Raw genomic sequence first — 20,653 nt, 5'->3', positions numbered from 1 at the left:
CTTGAAAGAATAAAATAGGAATAGATTTAACAGTGGAAGTTGGGACTTGTACCCTGAAAGCTACAAAAACCCCACTGAAGGAAATTAAGGACTTAAACAAACAGAAAGAACCCTGTGCTTATTGATCAGAGATGGGATGCTGTGAAGTTCAACGTAATCCTTACTAAATCCCAGCTGGCTTCTGCAAAAATTGATAGGTTGATCCTCAAATTCCTAAGGGAAGGTAAGTAACCCAGAATAGCCAAAAAGAGAAACAAAGTTGGCAGAGTCACTCTTCCTGGTCTCAACAGTTACCTTAAAGCTACAGTGATCAAAACAGTGTGGTCCTTGCTTATCAATGGACTTAGGAAAGAATGGAACAAAATAAAGAGAACAGGAAGGAGCCCTCTCACTTCTGTTCAGCTAATTTTCAACAAGGGTACCAAGACAATTTGGTAGGGAAAGATTCATTTTTAAGCAAATGGTGCTGAAAATGAACATAGAAATGACTGACACTGGAGCATTGATGACTTCACACCAAAAAAACAACTCGAAGTGTATGCAAGACCTACACGTGAGAGCCAAAACTACAAAACTCTGAGAAGAAAATGTATGTACATCTTTGTGATGTTGGATTAGGCCAAAGTCTCGTAGACAGAATGCCAAAGCAAACAGATAAGTGGAACTTCATCAAAACTAAAACTTCTGTGATTCAAAGAACAGCACAGAGTGAAAAGACAGCCCACAACAGGATGGAAGAAAATATTTGTAAATTATATGTCTCATAAAGGACTCATACAGAATCTATAAAGAACTCATACAACAATAAACTAAAAGACTAAGAAAAAGAAGAAGTCAATTTAAAAACACAGGCTGGTGAGATGGCTCAGCAGGTAAAATGCTGTCAAGCCTGACGACCTCAGTTTGATCTTTGGTGCATGATGAAGAGAGAGAACTAATACCTGTAATGGACCTCTCACATTCACACCTGTGCTGTATGTAGCATACTCCTGTACATACACACATACACACACACACACACACACACACACACTAAATAAATAAATGTAGTAAAATTAAAAAGTAAATAAAAAATAAGCAAGAGTTTTGAACGTACATTTCTGCAAAGAAGATACACAAGTGGCCAATAAGCACGTGACAAGATGTGCAGCATTGTTGGACATTAAGGGAGTGTCATCAGAACCACCATGAGCACCCACTCACCCACTAGCAGGGCTGTAGTGGAAGGGGCTGACAGTAACAGGAGTTGTATAGAAACTGAATCCCTCAGATGCTACTGGTGGTGGAACCATTGTGGAAACCACTTTGGCAGTTCCCCCAAAAGTTAAGTATAGGGTTGTCTTAGGATCTAGAAACCTTATTCTTGGATATTTACCCAAGAGAAACAAAGACATATGTCCACTCTAAAACTTGTACTCCAGTGTTCCTAATATCATGACTTATAGCCCTAAAGTGGAAATGCCCAAATATCTATTAACTGATGAATAGGTAAAATAACATGTAGTATATCTGCGCAATGAAACATTACTTAGCTATGAAAAAGAAATGAAATAGTGATTCATGCTGCAACAAAGATGAACTTCGCAAATATTATGCTAAGTGAAATAAGCTACTTGAAAAAAAGCCACATATGTCCATGAAATATCTGGAATAAGGTAATCTGCAGACATGAGAATAGATTAGTAGTTGCTAAGGGTTAGGGGCTATGGCAAGAAATGAGAGGCGACTTCTTAGGGCATGTGGTTAAAAATGCTCTGGGATTTGTGATAGGAGCACACAATTTTGAGAGCATTTTAAGAACCAGTGACCCAGGGGCAGAGGTGGGAGCTCTGTGGGTGAAGTGTCTGCTGTGCGAGCATGAAGACGTGAGTTCAGATTCCCAGCACTTCTGCAGAAGCCAGGCCTAGAGGCACGTGTCTGCAGCCCGGGATAGGTTGATCCCAGGGACTTGCCAGCAACCCAGCCTAGCCAATTGGCTGGCTCCAGGTTCAATGAGAGACTCTATCTCAAAAAATAAGGTAGAGCCAGGTGTGGTGGCACACACCTTTAATTCCAGCACTTGGGAGGCAGAGGCAGAGGCAGGCGGATCTCTGTGAGTTCAAGGCCAGCCTGGTCTACATAGTGAGTTCCAGGACAGCTGGGGCTACAGGGAGACCCTGTCTCAAAAAGACCAAAAAAAAATAAGGTAGAGAGGGATGGAGAAGACACCTGAAGTTTTCCTCTGGTCTCCTGCATCACACATGTACACATACTCCCCCAATCCCCACTGAACTGTACCCTTAAAAATAAAAAACAATGTCCAAAAGCTAAATTCTGGGAAAACCAAAATGCCTGATGAATTTTTCAGAAGCTCTCACCTCTCTGAGTGTTGGTTTCTCCTGTGACTCCCACTTTGAGTGTCTGCAAGGGAGGCCAGCTCCATTCTGGTCAACAGGGACAGTGTTCACCGTCACCTGGCTTTCATAAAGGCCTATTTAGAACAGCAATTCTCCAAGAGTTTAGGAGGTTTTGCTTATAAGTATGTTCTCAAATGACTTCTCAGCCCTGAGAGGTAGATATGACTATGTCCAGAGCTATCTTCAGTCATTAAATACAGGGCACAGTTCACAGGAGATTTTCTCTTGGAGTCTGGCCAGGTACATGTGCTCTGGAATACCTTTTGAATACCCAGACTCAGTTATGAACTTACTGCTATATAAAGGGTACTTCTGAAAAGTCACACATCTGCAGATCTCTCCACTCTCTGTGTGAACACACATTCTTCTACCCCACTACAGCATGCACCCATATCCACATGCACATACACATATGAATATTGGCAGTATGGTCTGATGTTCCAGGAGGAGGAGACATGTGCTGCAGTGCCCATGTTCAATAGTCACAATTTAGGGCAAGCTCTTTAGCACGACCTGGAGACAGAAGGCAACATGGTCTTTGGACTCAGGCATTGCACATGGTGCTGTGCCACACATGCAGTGTCACCACCAGCCAGTCTCTGTGTTTTAAGAAGCTGGCAGGATGTTGCTTTGGGGGTATCTGTGCCCATGTGCTAGCCCACTGAGGTGCTCTGGGTGCACACATGGAAGTGGGATGGGGGGCGGTCTGTTACCATCTCTACCTGGAAGATGTTCTGATTCCCTGATATTCACGGAGAAGTTGCCAGCCTTGGAGCCTATGGAGGTCATTAAGGGTCAGGGGACAGTGACTCAGGAGCCCCAGAGCTGTGAGAGCCTTGGACATCAAAGCCTACTGGGATGCTGTTGTTATTCTGTCTGTGTGAACACTCTAGCTGGCACCTTGGGTCTTGTTATGGTATTGGAGTCTGTGTCTGTGACAGATGAATAACAGTGGATCTCATCTGTACCACTGGATCTGCACCCGTCCCTTCCCAATCTCACCTCTGAGAGTAGTTCACCATTTCTTATTCTTTTCCCAAGCAAAGCCTAGGAGAATGTGTGTACGGGTCCAAAAGACCCCCTCAAACTCAGTGGTCTGTGTCCCTTTTCCTCAGATGCCTACACCCAAGGTCTCCATATGTCCTTTTCTGTTTTTCAACCTGTTTACAAACAGGTGCAGGGCGAGAGGTTGCAGTAAATTGAACATGGTGAATATGTTGGAATGTTCCATGTCTCTGACCATCAAAAGTGAATGTGTAGACTCAGAGTTATTTCTTTAGGCCCTGACAAAAAAATCTGCATAAAAATCTGTGCTTTCCTTCTGGGAGAAACACGAGAGGGCATTGGTGCAGCCAACTGGGTGACACGCCTGCTTTGGAATGTCACCGTTTTGTGTTCAGTTGCAACGAAATACCACTCAGTGCACAATGTGGATTCCTTGGAGTTGTTCTACTGTGGATATTGTGTGGTGCCCCTGTGTCCTGTGCCATCAGGTGAATGATGTGGTCAACCTTGAGACATCTGCTTTCCTAGTTGCTTTGTAAAAGGTGCACTCAATAAACATTTTTTTCATATGTTCCGTTGCTTTTTTTCCTCCATCTCAAGAAAACAACCTAGCATATTGGTTCCCTGGCAGGGCTCCAGGGTCATCTGTCTGCTGGTGGCAGGTGCATGGGCTGATGTGGGGATGGAAAGGGGACCTGGTCCCATTCACTCGAATCCTAGGTGCATTCATTTGTTAGTTGAAAGATGCTAAGACATTAGAATGAACCTCTTGTGAGATGTACTGAAACCCACCATGTACCAGAGATTTATAGTTCTCTTGTGTCACCGTCAAGGGAACAAGTTCCAAAGGGTAAAACTTTGGAAAAGCAGATGGAAAGCTGAAAAGCTGAGGTTTGGGGTGTGCTTATGCTCTTTGGGGAGGAGGAAAGGTGGAACCTCTCATTCTATTACTTTTGTTTTCACAGTTAGCCCAGACAGCCACAGCCTGGGCCTCAGGTACTCATGACACCTCTTAGAACTAACGTACACACATACTGCACAGCAAGGCCAGGTATGCCAGGGGCTCACTATCTGCTGAATGGGAGGGGGCTTCAGAGAGGTTTGAGGCCATGCCCTATCCTCAGCTGTGTCCAAGGAGGGTCACCTGCCCTCAGTGTCTGCTAGCTGCCTCGGGGATAGAAGATATAATTTGGAAATAATCTCTCTATTGGAGAGCCAACATCTAGCAAACAAACAGAATTCTAAGGGGAAAAAAAGCTTGGGTTTGGTCTTCCAGCTTGCTTAGAGGACCAACCAACTTCTCCTACTTCTGGTTTTCAGAACAAGAAAAGGATACACAGTCACCTTACAGACATAAACAAGGCATGACATTCCCAGGGGCAGCCGAAACCCTTTATTGGAGCACCCTCCTCATGTCCACAGTCACTGCTTCCTCTCCTGGGCCTGAGGGGACCTGACAACCTGTAGGGGACGGGTGCTGGTTTATGCTATTACAGTACACGTGATTGCAAAGACTTGCAGTAGCTGCCTCTTAGCAAACCATCCTCCCTCAGGCTGGTCACTGGGGATCATTGTGGGGCTGGACAGAGCAAGGGCCCCCTGCACTTCCACAATGGGCTGCCTTTTCCTTCTTGTTTCACCACACTATATGCTCCTATCTTGGGGTGGTGGGCAGGGGTTGGGGGTGGGAGTCAGGGGAGGGCATTGAGAGTCCCTCAAGAGAGCTCTCTAATAGCCTCTGTGGAGCAGACCCATGGGGCTTGCCTGGCCTGACTCCTCCTGCCCAGTCATCCCCATGGCCCAGACTGAGTTTAGACCTCCTTCCTCAGCACCACCTTGATGTTGCTGCAGACCTGGCCCAGTGCAGCAAAGAGCGGGTTGCAGAAGGTGCGGATGCACAGTGAGTAGATGTGACTGATGCATTGGATCTCAATCAGGTAGCTCTTGATGCAGGGCACCACAGCCCAGATGTGGCAGAAGGAGATGCAGGCAAACAGGAATCCCCAGAACAGGGCCAGTGGCACACCCAGCAGTGTGGACAGCAGGCGGTAGCACCAGTACTTGGAGACAGTGAAGGTGGTGTAGCTCACTTTCCATACACCATCGAAGCTGTAGGTGCCCTCAGGCTCCGCAATCACATCTTCAAAATCTACCTGCAGGATGGGAAGGGGAAAACTCAGTTCACAACATACTGCCTATAGTATGTATGCACATGTGCATCAGAAACCCTTGGGGTGCGTGTTAAGCTCAGAAGGCTGGACCCCATCCTGGAAGGTCTGACTTAGTGGGTCTGTGTGGGCTCTGGGACTGCATCCCTAATGAGTATTCAATGCTGCTGATAATGCTCCCTAGCCCCACTGACTTGCCACATACTAGAACAGCAAGGTATTCCAAAGCCTGTGCAAACTCCTCATCCTGTGCATGGATAAGCAGACCCAAGAAGTTGAATGACTGTCAGAGGCAGTGCTAGAGACTTGATGTGGCTCCTTGATACTGTTTGGATCAGCAATGTTCCCCAAAGGCTCACATGTTCAAGGTTTGGGTGGTACTACAGGGATATGGTGGAACCTATAAGAGGTGGGGTCTGGAAGGAAGAAGGTAGAGCACTAGAGGTATGCTCTGGAGGGGGCTGTTGGACCCTGGCCTCCTCCTTTTCTTCCACTCCCTGGATCCACCCTGTATGCTACCATGCGCTCCCACCCTGATGTGCTATCTTACCACAGGACCAAAAGTGAGCAATTGACCATGACTGTGAGCCACAATAAACCTCTTTTCTTTATAAGTTGCCCATCTCAGGTATTTGTTATAGAGCTGAAAAGCTGACAAACACAGCCCTACATTTTATTATTTTATGACTCTAAAATAGTTGGAGGGCTGGAGAGATGGCTCAGTTTTTAAGAGCACTGACTTACAGAGGACCTGGGTTCCAACACCAGCACCCATATGGCAGCTAACAACCATCCATAACTCCAGTTCCAGGGGATCTGACACCCTCTTCTGTCCTCCATGGGCACTGCATGACATGGGTGGACTAACATACACGTAGGCATAACAATCATACACATAAAATAAATAAAAGAAATTGGACAGCCAGGAGCTGGGATATGGCTCAGTTGGTAGACTGCTTGTCCAGTATGCATGAGGCCCCAGGTTCAATCCTCAGGACATCATAAACCAGGCATAGTGACACATACCATGTCTGTAATCCTTGGGAGGTAGAGGGAAGAGGATCAGAAGTTTAAAGTCATCCTCAGCGATATAGAGCGTTCAAGGTCAGCCTGGGTTATACAAGTCCCTGTCTCAAACAATAAACAAAATGAAGTTGTATTGTCACATTTATCCCACAGAGATTTATGGAGCAGCTATGGACAGATGGTGGGTGACACAGTCTCCTGGAGCTAAGGCAGGCAGCAACATTATAGTGCTGGGCTAAGTTGAGGACAGGGGCTGTGTACCCTCACAGGGGCATTTAACTCTGACTGTAGAACTAGGAACTTCCTGGAGGAAGAGATATGAAGGTTAAGCTGGTATCTGAAGGTTGCCAAGTAGACAGAGGGGTGTGGGCTTGAAAAATGCATTTGGTGATGAAGAAGCAGAAACTTCCAGAAGCTAGTAGACTAGTCAGTGTGGTCCTTAGGAGATGTGGGTGCTTCCAGAAGGCCCATGCAAGCCCAGGGAGGCCAGCGTGATGCTGATGAGGAGACGCAGGGAGACTTCATAACACCAGCCTTTGCTGTTGTGGTGGGCAGGGCTCAGCTGAGATTAGGGTAACTCTTAGCTATTGCAGTTGGGCAGAGGGAGAGCTGGGATTGAGAGCAGATGTGGGAACTTGGTGGCACCAGGTTTAAATGGATAGTAGCAAGCTGAGAGAGATGCATGGGTATGGGCACTCTGGCCTGTGGCAAAGTAAGGTTCATTCCCAAGATGAATCTCTCTAACTATAAAGGTGACTGGAGGTGAGTGTGGCCCAGCCTGCCTGCAGTCTTGCGGAGGAGCTTGCTTCCTTTGCCCCATCCCTGCAGCGACCTTAGACCTCCCTCTTCCTGTCTTTATGTGGTGCTCAGCAACTTCACACATCCCCCTGAAAAGTAGACTGAAGTCTTATGTGAGGAGTGGGAAAACTCAATCAGTAGATGTTAAAAAATTAATTTTGGCCCGTCACTTACCTAACCTTCTAGGGCCCCTGCTGTGCACTGAGCACCATCACAACTATGTGCCTGTAAGTGATACCATTTAGCATGGCTACATCTTAGCTGTCTTTTCTATAAAATGTTCCAGTGTATCATGAGGATGAAAGGAGGTGGCAGGCTGTTCAGGTCACCAGACATGAAAAGTGCTGAATGAATGCTGAGCTCAGTGACTGGTGGGCCCATGGGTGCGACCAGTAGGTGTTGCCCCTTGGGAAGCTGTGGGGCAGTCAGCAAACAGAAATGTTTGTCTACCATTTGTATCTTAAGTGTCTCCAAGAAGCCCTTCCTCTATGGTCTTAGTTCCTATCAGGTGATACTACTGGGAAGTGGTATAATCTTTAGGAGGTGGAGCTTAGGGAGAGGAAGTGAGGTCACTGGGGGCATGTCCTTCAAAGGGGTTTTGGGGGATTTCAGCCCTTGCTCTCTCTGTTTGCTTCCTGACTTCCCTCCTCTGTCATGTACTCCTACTGTGATGAACTGTGATGCCACAGGGTCAAATGGTCATAGATGGGGGACCTCTGAACTGTGAGCCAAAACAAAACGTCTTCATTTTAACTTGGGACACTCGTCATCCTGGTATTTGTCATAGTGATGGAAAGATGACTAATACAATCTTAAACCCTTCTCAGATATTTCCTTTTTCTCAGTGACCCTGGGCCATTTAAGTAAAAGTGGGTTATTTAAATAAAAGACTCAAATGGTCATAGATGGGGGACCTCTGAACTGTGAGCCAAAACAAAACGTCTTCATTTTAACTTGGGACACTCGTCATCCTGGTATTTGTCATAGTGATGGAAAGATGACTAATACAATCTTAAACCCTTCTCAGATATTTCCTTTTTCTCAGTGACCCTGGGCCATTTAAGTAAAAGTGGGTTATTTAAATAAAAGACTTTCTAAAAAGAAGGGCCCATGTGAGGCAGGTAGGATGAGAGCTACCACGTCATATTCTCAGATCTCTCTTTTCATCTCTGATGTGGGGAGGGAATCCTTCCATATTGTTTGGACTTATTACTAGAACTGTTTTTCATTATAAAATGCATATTCACATTACAGAAAACCATGAGAATAGAAAACAATGAAAATAGAAACATCACCAGTTTATATTTCTCTAATAGTGGAAAGTATCATTGCCCTGGTAATCCCTTTCTAGGACAGTGCGTGGAAAGGGTGTGACTGAAGCCACTCTGTGTAGACAATCTTTTCCTTGTATGGCTTTAGATTCTGAGTTTCTGCACCAGGCTTCAGATCCCTGAACCCCCTGGAGCTTCCTGGCTGGAAAAGCTGAGGGGACGGTGTGAAGGGGGAGCAAAGTTTGTGAGGTGAGATTCCAAGCTACAGACTCTGTGGAAAAGGCCAATTTGGGGAGTTGATAGGGCCTCCTGGTCCCTCCCTATATAACATAATTAATTGAATATAAATATACACTACAGTATAATATATAATCTTGGGGGCTTCACTGGAAAGACCACCTTTTCTGTGATCCTACAGTTGGGAGGAGAGGTAGAACCTAGGTCTCGTCTTCTTGGTAAGCATGTTACTGATTTGAGAGTTTCCAGGACATGGAGTTTCCAGGGGAGAGTGTGGGTCAACTATGTAATTTAGAGTAAAAGGGAAAAGTTATCCCCTGGCTATTTGGATAAAGTCAGGTTGGGGATATCTTGTGATTTTGGAGAGAGGGTGGAAACAGAGACACCTTCTAAAATTCCTTTTTGTGGTGCTGGGGTGGAACCCAGGGCCTTGAACATGTAGGAAGCACCACACCCCCATCCCAGAGCTGGCATCTTCACCTCCGGTTTACATGGGACAAAATTCAAGAGTTCTGTTTTTTTTTCAGGGAGCTTCTGTGAGAATCCCGGGAGCGTGGGCCTAAGGACCCTTACAACCTTGACCCAGATTCATTCAACTTCCGGAATGGACTCTGCCTATGGAGAGTTCCTGACCTCGGTGGCCTCTCCAACTCTGTAGTGGCCAACACCCTTGCTGAGCCTCCTGGGATAGCTTGTAGAGACCCATGTGGCCTCAGGAACTCTTCCGGCAGAGAGAGGGATTTGGGTAGAGGCTTGCCTCCCTGCCTTTGTCCCATCAGTTCCTCCCCACTTTCCTCTTCTACTCAGCAAGTGTTGGCCCCTCCTCCTTTTCTTGTGACAGTCCTGGGAACAGAGCTCACTGCTGACAGGTTTCCCAGAGTCGTCCTCCTCACCTTACTGTGGAGCACAGGGACCCAGAAGTGGCTGTGCTGAGCTGTCAGAGAGGGTGAGCTCACCATCCTGAGTGAGATTTGGCTTTGGTGGGTAGATAGACCTACTCTAAGACAGAGCCCATGGTTCTTTCTCCCCATCACCCAGCTCTGAAGGTCATCAATTTCTGTAGCTCACCTTGCTCTTTAATCTCAGCCTTTTCCTTCACTTAATACACTTTTACTATTTAAGCTGAGCTCTGAAGTCACTTCTGAGCTTCAGACACTGTGAGGCTGCTTATTGGCTGAGTTATAGCTCAGCAAGTTATTGAGCCACTAAAGGAAGTTTTGCCTCTTCCTCTTTCTGTCTTCCACTTCCCCACCATGATGTGAATGACTTGTTCTGCCATGTGCTTCTGCCATGATGGGCTGTCTCAACCCAGGTTCGGAGCAATGGGGCCAACTATCATGAGCAGAGACCTCCAAAACTGCGAGCCAAAACAAACTTGTGCTCTTTATAAGTTGAACATCTGGAATACTTGTTACAGTATCAGAAAACTGAAACAGCTGTTGCTGGAGGTGGAGACTGTAGCAGAGTGCTTACCTCAATAGGGGGCTAGCCATGCCTGTCATCCCAGCCCTAGGGAGGCTGAAGCCCAGATGGGTGGGTTTGCCAGATTTCTTAACCTCTGAGCTTCATTCCCTCCTCTGTAAAATAGAGTTGCCATTTCTTATTGGTGTGAAGAACCGAGATAATTTTTCTTACATTTACTCACCATCCATATATGTCCCACCATCTATTCACTTACCCATCTATACAATTCATTGATCTAGCCATCTGTCCACCTACCCATCCATTTTCTCTGTCATCCATTCATCTACCCATCCATCCATCTACCCATCCATTCATCTAACCATCTAACACATCCATCTATCTATCCATACATCCGTGCATGCATCCATCCATCCATCCTCTCTTCTATTCGTCTACCACCTGCCCACCCATCTACCCAGTCTTCTATCTCCATGCATCTGTTCATCTACCTACCCATTTGTCTGTCCATCTATCTGTCTACCCATCCCCCTTTATTCTCATCCACCCATCCATCATTTATCAGTCTATTTATAGAAACAAATATTTATTGAGCATCCAGTGCTTGGTACTCAGTACCTGGAACATGGTAGATGCTCACTATTATCATTATTTGTTGAAATGTTCTCTAGTTCCTAAAAATATGTCTCCAAAACTTCTGCTGACGTCTCAAATCACAAATAGAAGAATTCTCCAGCTGTCCTCAGCATACTGTGTGTGGGTCTCAATGGCAGCAAATAATGGATGGAGTTCTTTCTCTTCTTTCTGCTTTCTTTGCTAGTCCTACCCACAAGGATCTCTCTGTTGTGTCTTTTAATTACCATTCCTTCCCAGAAACAATTGGCATCCACACTCTAGTTATTTCCTGGGATCACCTTTGAGGGCTGTGTGTGTGGTAACTGTTCTGTTTCCTGTGAAGGAGCAACATGCTCTTGGAGGGCTTGCTGTGCTGAGCTGTACTGTGAGGAGGTACCTGCTCCACAAAGTCGCACCTGAGCCCCTGAGAGCACTTTGGCCACAAGGAAAGGCATTCGTGAGAACCATTTGTAAAAGCTGATAGGCAGATCTAAGTAGTTGTGCCAGTGTATCAAATATATTGTACTTTATTTCTTATTTCCTTTTTAGAAGTGGCAGCAAGATGGCTTTTCCTTGGAAGGAGAGCGGGGCTGAGGAAGGCTTACCTGTGTAGCTGGAGAGAGGGGCTGTAGGGTGGGAAGGGGACACTGGGTGCTCTTTGAGTTGGTGTCCTCTATTCTGGCATGTTTATTTTTGGAATAGCAAGAAAGCCAGTTGGTTTACTGGCACTGGCCTGTGCAGCCCCCGCAGTCACTGGGAGGGTGGGGGAAGTGAAGGACCGCCAGGTTGCTTGAGGATGAGGGGGTGGACAGCAGCCGCCCCAGTTAAAAGTCTACTCCTCCCAAATTCCACATGACTCAGTCCTTGGTCATCCAGGGTCTGGGACAGCTCAGATAAGCTATCTGGGAGTGGGGAGATAGCTCTGAACTTCCAGTTCTCTGGCCTCTGGTTGTTTGTTGTTTTTGTTGTTGAACTCTACACAGAGGATTGAGACAAGTCTATAGTGACCTGGTGTTAGCTTGGAGTCAGAGGACTGGAGCTTTGCTGGGTCCTGAATTCCTGGCCCACTACCTTGCTAGGTGTGGGGTGGTCAGGTCAGTGCCCTTCCATGCCTTCCCCAAGGTCAATACAGAAGCGAGCTGGCATTAGAAACAGATGCAGAAATTGGATGCAGTCATTTCATGACTATTGAATAATAATAAAAACTGGGGCTTATATTATACACCTGTTTTAATTTCCTTTCTCTGATAATTATTTTTACTGTATTTTATAAAAGTATTGCTGAACAACTGTCGATAGTCACAGTAAGACTGGCCCTCAACCACACAGCCTGAGAGGTACTGGCTTATAAAATTAAAAGCTAAATGAGGTGATATCTGCAAAAACAGTTTGAAAATGGCTGAACTTTGCTTCTTTTGTTAGCAACAATAACATAGCAGACTTCTATAGGATCTGGGGTAACCATGGTAATACCCACAATGCATTTGGCTTCTCTGACCATGCATCTTATACTAGTCATTTCATAGGCATATAAGGGCCAAGCAGAATGAGATCTAAGTCAGCCTGACAGCAAAGCTTGTGCTTGAATCCCCTCTGCAGGTTCTTTGCCCAGGGTTACCACAGAGAACAGGGACCCCAGTAGGTGCTGAGGCACAGGAGGTGGTTAGGTATTGCAAGTAGCTCAGGTTGGGAGCATTGTACAGAGGTATCTGGGGCATCCAGGCTGGAGGGACTTCGGTTAGTGTAAAAGGATCAGGGAAGAGACTGAAATAGGGCAATAGGAAGAGAGGAAGGAGCTGTCAGTAGAGCCCCATTGGCCTCCCAGTGCATTTTGATACCTTCCCTCTTGCTGGCTTCCTCCTTCTTCTCTCTCAGCCAGTGTCTTTGGTGAGCCTGAGGTGGTGGGGTGGGGAGTAATAGAAAGGTATTGGATGAGTCCTAGACTGTGTACTAGTGTTTGGCTGGTGGCTAGCTAGCTTCCCCAAATAACCCTCAATGAGTCACACCTCTCTGTACTTAGGTCTGTGGGTGGTCTTGTCCCACCTTGAGCCTGCGCTCACCCTGTGCCTCATTTTAATCACCAGAATATGGCAGAGGGAATGCTGGGCCAGTTCCAGACTAAGTCCCAGGAAGTCTTGGAAGTTTCTACTTTGGGACTCCTGAGCCATCATGTTTGAAGTTTACTTTTATACCTTGCTCTACAGGCCAGTGGCACTAAGTGTGCTGCTATATACCTTGCTTTGCTGGAGAGATCACCAGCAGAGAGGCCTGAACTATGAGTAAGAGGCCCATCCACAGCACCCTGACTTAGTCCTGTACTCTAGCTGTCTCTGCAAGTGTTCTAGCATAGGAGTGGACCTTCTTAGATATTCCAACTCAGAAGAACTCTCAGGTCATCTCAGTCCCAGGGTTTGACTGCAGCTGCAGGGGAGATCCATGGAGACCAGCCGCCCTTCCCAGCTAAGCCCTGCCAAGCCACAGAACTGTGAATGTTCCTCATATGGCTGTCAGGTTAATGGATTGCTCAGCAGTTGATAACTGATTCATTGTGTCTTTAGGGAACGCACCCTGGACTTCCAGGGTGATGGATTATACAGCAGTTGATAACTGATTCAGTATGTCTTTAGGGAACCCACTCTGGACTCAAGATTTGTCTCTACAGGCAGAGGTAGACTTATATGCTGATACACAGACATGAAGTATGTGACATTCTGTGTCTCTGCTTAATAAAAACACCTGTTCACAGGACACAGGGATCTGCATTTTAACAAGCTACCACAAAAGGGGACCACATTTTGTTTCTGCTCTCCTTTGGATTTTACTTGTGACAGGGTCTTCCTGTAGCCCCAGAGTGCTAGGATTAAAGGCATGTACCACCATGCCCAGTGGGACTGCATTTTGAAAGTCCTAGACTAGTGTAGTCTCCATAGCACCAAATGAGAATGTTAGTTACCTCAGTGTTCATTCTATGTAAGCCCTGTATATGTGTATATGTATACCTGTGTGTGTGCACATGGAGGTGAGAGGTCAATACTGAGATGTCTTCCTCAATTACTTCTCCAGCTTATTTTTTGAGACAGTCTCTCACCAAACCTGGAGTTCACCTATTTAGCCAGGCTGGTTGGTATTTAAGGCTCAGGGATCCTCCTGTTTCCCCTGACCCAATGTTGGATAAAGATAGGCACTGGCCATGCCTGACTTTTTATGTGGGTCCTGGAGGATCAAACTCAGGCCCTCATGCTTGTGTAACAAGCTCTTTGACAACTGAGATGTCTCCTCCAGAGCCCCCATATAGCCCTTTTGAGAGGAAATTTACAGAGGGAAAGGCACTTACAAAAGTCTGAAGGAATTGCCAGTGAGGAAGGACTCATCGGTCAGATGACTACGATCCAGCCTAAACTGCCCTTTCTGTTTTCCCACCCACATGTTCTCTCTCAGGGTCTTTGTCCTATCCTGATTTGATGGTTCTGTATTCTCCAGCAGCCAGAGTAGCAAAGACATTCCATTTGATAGCAACTCTGACTAGCTGGTGGGCCTGGATTCCTATAAAAGTGCTATAATCCATTAGCAATGTCTGCCATGCATACAGAAAGGGGTGGTGGCAACAGCTGCCCTTCACATTCACCAACTCTGCCCAACATTCTTCCCACCACTGTGGAAAAAGCTCCATATTATTGCTTATTTGATTTCTTCTTGAATGCCCTTTATTTATTTATTTTTTTGTTTTCTTTTTCATTTTTTAAACGCACCTTGGATATCATCTTCATGTAAAGCTGGCTTCTGAGTTTCCAAGGTGCAAGTTACTTTTCTCCCCTAACCTCCCAGGACACCTCATCTGGCACCAACTTATCACATTTAGTACCCTTCCCTGTATCCTCTCCTTATTCTAGTTTCATCTTCTTGGGCTGGATTCTTTCCAGGGAGAGGCATCGGATTTGCTTCATTTTTATGTGACAAGGTGTCCCAGATCCACCAAAGCTGGGAGCAGCAGTTGTGGAAGTGCTGGGCTGCTGGCTCCTCTGGTGTTTCCTGGCCTGAGCTGACAAACAGAAGTCTGCTGCTAGGAGGAAGAGGATGTTTTGTGGCAGGGTGGGTTGAGGGTGGGTTGGGAAATCATGTACTGAAATGGCCTCAGACATAACATCTCCTTCATTTTCTGAGGGACTGATTTGAGGCACTGAAGGAGAGAGAGGTTGAGTCTGAAAGCTAAAGTTGCTTCTTAGGGGCCCAGTGCTCATGTGTGAGCCAGAGAGAGGGGGACTTGGGGCCAGTCACGAGCCCTCTCAGAAATGATACCAAGTACTGAGTTGGGCTGTGGTCCAGGGCATGCATGGGGGAGGCTGATGGAGCCTCTACAATCTGGGCCTGCAGGGGGCACCCTCACAAGGGGCAAATCCACTGGTGAGCTGAGTCCCGGGACCCTGGGCACACATTCATGTTCTCATAGCCTGGCAGGCAGTATGCACCCAGCTGCCACCATCTCCTCTGGGTCAGCATGGTGTCTGGTATGGGCAAGCTGTCAGTGACATGGGAGGGATGTCCAAACTGGCAGCAGGGATGGGTGGGGAAGGGGATGAGACATGCTCTCCTCAGTTCTCAGCTGTCATCTCTCACAACCTTCCACTCAGTCCTGGGCCTGACTAGAGCATGGGAGACCACAGTTTAAGCCTGCTATGTGTACAGGTCTCCCTTTCCCTGTGACACTCATTTTCTAGCTTGGGTTCAAGGGCAGTGCCGAAAGGAAGTGCCTCTCTTCTGCTGGGGCTCCCCGGATGGGTCTCTCTCCTTCATGCCCTTCTGTCTTGGGTTCTACTGTGTGAAGTTTGAGCTGCTGGTGGCAGAGGGAGTATAGACCCTTCTTCTCTACCCAGCCTCTTTCTACACCAGGGACTCTGGCCCAGAGAGGTAAATGGACTTTTCAAGATACACAGCAAGTTTAGCATCAAAACGCAGCTGGTGCATCGAGGATTTTTTCCCTGTCACTCATCCTTGCTCATGAAGACCCTGCTGACACATGAGGCCATCCTGACACTTAGGACGCACCAGGGCCTTTTGAGCCTTTCCTCGGCCTCCGTCTTGTCTAGCTCTCTCTCTCACTCTGCCTTTCATCCTGTCTAGTGTCTCTCCCAGGTGACAATAGAAATCCAGGCGGTAGAAGGCTGACCTGTTCATACAGGCTGCCACAGTCCCCCTAACCGTCACCTCTCTTTTTTTCTTCTTTAACTTACTGTAACAGAAACCTCAAATTGCCTTGGATCTTGTATGCTACATGTCTCACACTATTATCCTGGTTCTGTGCTTCTAAAAGTTTTATTTCTGGCTCATTTAAACAAAAAGGATAGAAAATGCCAAATAACTTTCCATAGTAGACAATGTCCGAACAAACAAGGTCAAAGAATTTCCTTCGGATAAAATTATTTGTGCAGTTTTTATTTAGTCTTTGGAGTTGTTTGTTGGGGCTTGGGGCAGCCAGCAGAGGACACCTCTTTGCTCCAGGGAGGCTGCACAAAGCTTGGAGTGTTGCTGTCCCACATCTCTTTGGATCATAGTCTGGGTCTGGGGTCTAGAGTTGGCTCCCTCTTGGCTCAGCAGAACTTGAGAGCTCCCTTTGCATGTGGTGCCCACCACAGCTTCTCTAAGATACCATGCTTTCCTATGGGCCTTCACCCCTATCTCTGCAGACCCACCAGGGAGCCCAGAGGGCCGTGGCTTAGTGCTCTTGCTTTCTGGACTGGAAGCTGCTTGAGGGCTCTGTTTCACTCTGACTAACCACATGCTCACTGGGTGCGGGGATGGTGTTGTACACCTTCAGCCCCCTCGTCTCATCCACACATGGTTATTTCTGTTGCTCAGCGCTATCCCAGGTTCTCCACCTGGTGGAGGTAAATGGTGCTGTTCCACGTTACGAGGGAAGCAAGGCTCAGAAACTGTAGGCGATGTGTCCATTGTCATCACTTTTAGGGAGGAGTCTGGAGTTGAAACCTAGACAGTTCCTCTGCTGGACCACTCTGTGGAAACCACAGCTAATGCTGCATTTCTCTAGTTGGGAAAATTTGCTTCATATCAAATATAAATGGCAGCCTCATCTCTATCACCAATGATTTCTATCCATATAACACACGGCAATGTGAACTGTTACAGAGGACTGCCCCAGTGAAAGGACACAGAGGAGGGAGTAGCTGGCTACCCTGGAGGAGTTGGGGAAGGCTTACTGGAAGGTGAGGGTAGCTCCGGGTGTGCCTTAGAATGAACCCTTGGCTGTGCTCCAAGTTCAGCGGCTGCCAGCTTTGAACACTTGAACTATGGCTGGTGTGACCAGAGGTTTCTAAATTCTGTGCCGTACAAAAATGGAAACACAATTCCATTTGGGGAAACTTTTAAGAATGTTCAGTACAATCTGAACATGTGAATCAGTTTTCTACTTTAAATTTTATGGACTCTAAATCCAGAATATGTATTTCTGAGGAAGTTTGGAGACCACACTGAGATGTCCAGGACATATACAAAGTTTTAAAACAGAGAAGTACCATACAATCACCCAGGTGATTCTTTCATATGGGGCAGATAAATGCTGCTATTTTGGATAGAGGGGATTAAATAAAAATATAAAACTAATTTCTTTAAAATTTTATTTATTTATTTTGTATGTGTGTGCACATGACACTGTGCTTGTGTGGAAGTCAGAGGCTAACGTGCCAGTGTTGGTTCTCCTTCCACCATGTGGGTCCCAGGGATTAGACTCCGCTTTGGCAGCAGGCACCTTTAGCTGTTGAGCCATCTTACCAGCCCCATAAAAATTAATTTCAACTGTAGGATATTCCCTTTTAAAAAAGTGATTGCTAGAAAATTTTTAATTTCAGGGCAGGTGGGTGCGGCGAACATCTCTGTACCTTCTGTTTAGTTTGTCTGTCAACCTAGCACCACTCTGGAACATAGTCTAATTCTATAAAAGTAAATACGTAAAATTTAACCATAGGGATTATCATACAAAAATAGTACAGTACTTACAATCAGGTACAGGGCACGCTGGCAGATAATAAAGAGTGATTGAAGTACTGTCTAATTTTTTAAAGACCACTGGGTGACTGTACAAGGATCACACACTGTGCCTGTAATTCTAGCTCAGATCTGAGATTTTCAGAACCCAGTTTCCAAGATGCCCAGCCCCTCTGGGGACTCTGAGGTTGGTGGCCCAGAGGGCCTTGCTCTGAGGAATTCTGTTCTGTAGGGACCCTTCTGACTTTTAGGTGATGTTTGAACTGAGGATGTGTGCCTGGAGGCATCCAGGCTGTTCCTATCATCCCAGGTTGAGGTGTGGAGACCTAAGGTTGGCTGTTTTGAGTGTTCCTGTCCAGGCCCCAGGCACCTGCTGAGAGACCTCTGCCTGGTTCTGGCCACCACCCCTGGGGCAAGGAAGGGAACTGAAGGAAAGGAACTGGAGCAAGGGCCTTTAAGGCCTGGTGTGCCAGAGGGACATGCTGGGCACTGCCCTAGGGGACTGTATCTCTCCCGCAAGGGTCATCCATCCTGCTGGAAGCTGCCCTCAGATTAGCCCCAAGCCCACTGTGGAGACCGCAGAAGTGCCCCTGGCACGGAAAAGCGACCGACTTGGCACAGGTTCCGAATGCTCCCGGCAATTCCTCCAGGCCTGGGGCCAGAGCCAAGAGCAGGCGCCTGGAGCTGCTTGTAAGGAGGCATTTTATTTTCATTTTAGGTGTGTCTCGCCTCTGCCCCATCAACACTCAGATCATAGGCAAGTAGCTAATGCTTTGCTTCTGCCTTACTAAGGCCTGTGCAGGTTAGCCGGTTTGCTGAGGTTTGGAGAAGACAGTATCCTGGGGCCTTTGGGGAAATTGACTGACAGCCAAGCAGGACCATAAAGTCCCCACCCGCACATGCCTACCTTCACGATATCCTCGTTAATATTCTTGGGGTCGCGGTTCACCAGGTCGATCTCCTTGCAGTGAATGTCCTTGATGATCCGTGCCTCCAGATCCGTGTGCTCGTCAGTCATCATGATGGGGCTGGGGCAATCAGGACCATAAAGCTGCCACCCGCACATGCCTACCTTCACGATATCCTCGTTAATATTCTTGGGGTCGCGGTTCACCAGGTCGATCTCCTTGCAGTGAATGTCCTTGATCCGTGCCTCCAGATCCGTGTGCTCGTCAGTCATCATGATGGGGCTGGGGCAATCGCAGGAGGAGATTCGAGCCTTGTGGCCAGCACTGCTGACAGCCCTGGGGCAGAGAGACCAAGTTCAGGGTCTCCAGACCGGTGCCCCTCCCTGGCTAAATAGGCCCCACCCAGCATGCCGGCTGACAGCTGTCCCGCATAACTCCAGCCGGCCTCTCTTGTAAAAGCTGCCTGTGGCAGGCCTCCAAGCTAAAATTAAGACTGGAAGGCAGAGCACTCCTTAAAGGGGGCTGCGCAGGCTCTGGGCCTCACTTGCGAAGAGAGCTGGCATTCTCTGCCAGCCTAGGGCCTGGCCTTCCCGGTGCTCTGTGGAGGCGGTTGAGCAATCCCAGTGGAGCCCCTGGAATTTGCCACTGAGTGTTCGGCTCCTCTTGGGGCAGCTGCCCAAGAAAGGAGGTGAGCTGGGTCCCAGCCCTGCCTCTTGTTTGCCACTGAGCGACCTTGGCACATGTTTCCTCTCTGGGGGCCACTATGATCCCGTCTGTGAATGGGGTCACTATCATGACCAGATTATAACCATCCAGACTCCTCTTGCCCTGGAAGAAGGGAGACCAGCTTTGTTCCAGAACTGGAAAGGCCACCTGGTAGAGTCTCTTCAGATTAGTAACTGCCTGCAGAGGTGGTTCATCATTGAATTTTTGTTTTGTTATTTAAAGAAAAAATTTAAATTACATTTTATTACCTTTTTGTAGTATTATTATTTCTTAATCAACACTCCTCATCATAAATTTGTTTCCATTATAATAAATAAAAGATCAAATAATACCCATACATAGAATTTTACATATGCTTGTTTAATGATGTTGTTGAAATATATTTCTAGAAATGGAACTATTACAAAGTCTTTGAAAATTTTTTATTTAATATTTTCATTGAGTTTTTGTGCATTTCAAACAATAGCCCTCAATCAAATCTAGATCCCTTCCCCTATCCATGCACTCACATACCCCCGCCACCAGACCTCATGCATTCTGTTACATGTTAAGTCCCATTCAGTCAAACAGCTGTACCTAGATGTCCCTCAATTCAAGTTTATCCACTAGGGTCTAGTCAGAGATCTTAAGGAAGATCTACTCTCCCTCACCCAGCAGCAATCAGTTGCCAACAGATCCCAGACTAGGGCTGACCTGCCACGTATTTCCCTTTCTTCACCCTGGACCCTTATCTGACTGAGCCAGCATGGGTCCTATGTAGGACCCCACCATTGCCGCAAGTTCACATGAGCAAGCTTACAGTGGCCTGGAAACTTCTGTTTCCCCATATTAATGGACCATCCCTGGCTCTTACAGTCTTTCTACCCCCTCTTTCACAATGGTCCCTGAGCCCTGGGTGGGTGAGGTTTAATACAGGAGTCCTATCCAGGGACACATACACTACAGTCTCTTATTCTCTAAAACTCAGCCAGTTGTGGACTTCTGTGTGCATCGAATTCTATTGTATGAGGAAGCTTTGCTGGGGAGAGTTGAGGGATGTATTAGTGTTCTCTCTACCCCTGTTCACTATGTTTCATGAACCTTAG

The 20,653-nt window shown here is 46.9% G+C and overlaps 1 protein-coding gene across 2 annotated transcripts; it reads right to left on the bottom strand.

Moving 5' to 3' along the window:
- Positions 1–4,771: 4,771 nt before the first annotated feature.
- Cav3 (caveolin 3) lies at positions 4,772–19,421 on the bottom strand. Of its 2 annotated transcripts, none has more exons than XM_008854809.3 (2): positions 19,007–19,421; positions 4,772–5,554 (listed from the first exon to the last, which is right to left on the bottom strand). In XM_008854809.3, exons 1-2 carry the CDS (start codon positions 19,115–19,117, stop codon positions 5,213–5,215), a joined length of 453 nt encoding a protein of 150 aa, XP_008853031.1. In that variant the 5' UTR covers positions 19,118–19,421; the 3' UTR covers positions 4,772–5,212. The 2 variants fall into 2 exon arrangements, with proteins under 2 accessions (XP_008853031.1, XP_008853030.1); XM_008854808.3 differs by lacking the exon at positions 19,007–19,421 and adding an exon at positions 18,842–18,967.
- Between the last annotated feature and the right edge of the window lie 1,232 nt (positions 19,422–20,653).

The sequence above is a fragment of the Nannospalax galili genome, unplaced genomic scaffold (genome assembly GCF_000622305.1).
Source record: "Nannospalax galili isolate Female #2095 unplaced genomic scaffold, S.galili_v1.0 scaffold406, whole genome shotgun sequence".
NCBI classification, from domain to species: Eukaryota; Metazoa; Chordata; class Mammalia; order Rodentia; family Spalacidae; genus Nannospalax; species Nannospalax galili.
The sequence above is the reverse complement of the archived record's forward strand: the minus strand, read 5'-3'. Positions and strand labels throughout refer to the sequence as shown.

Excerpts from the sequence above, each read along its gene's own strand:
- Cav3 (XM_008854808.3), bottom strand. The coding sequence starts at position 18,955 with ATGATGACTGACGAGCACACGGATCTGGAGGCACGGATCATCAAGGAC. Across the intron at positions 5,555-18,841 it reads TTAACGAGGATATCGTGAAG|GTAGATTTTGAAGATGTGAT; the intron begins GTAGGCATGTGC and ends CCCATCCTGCAG.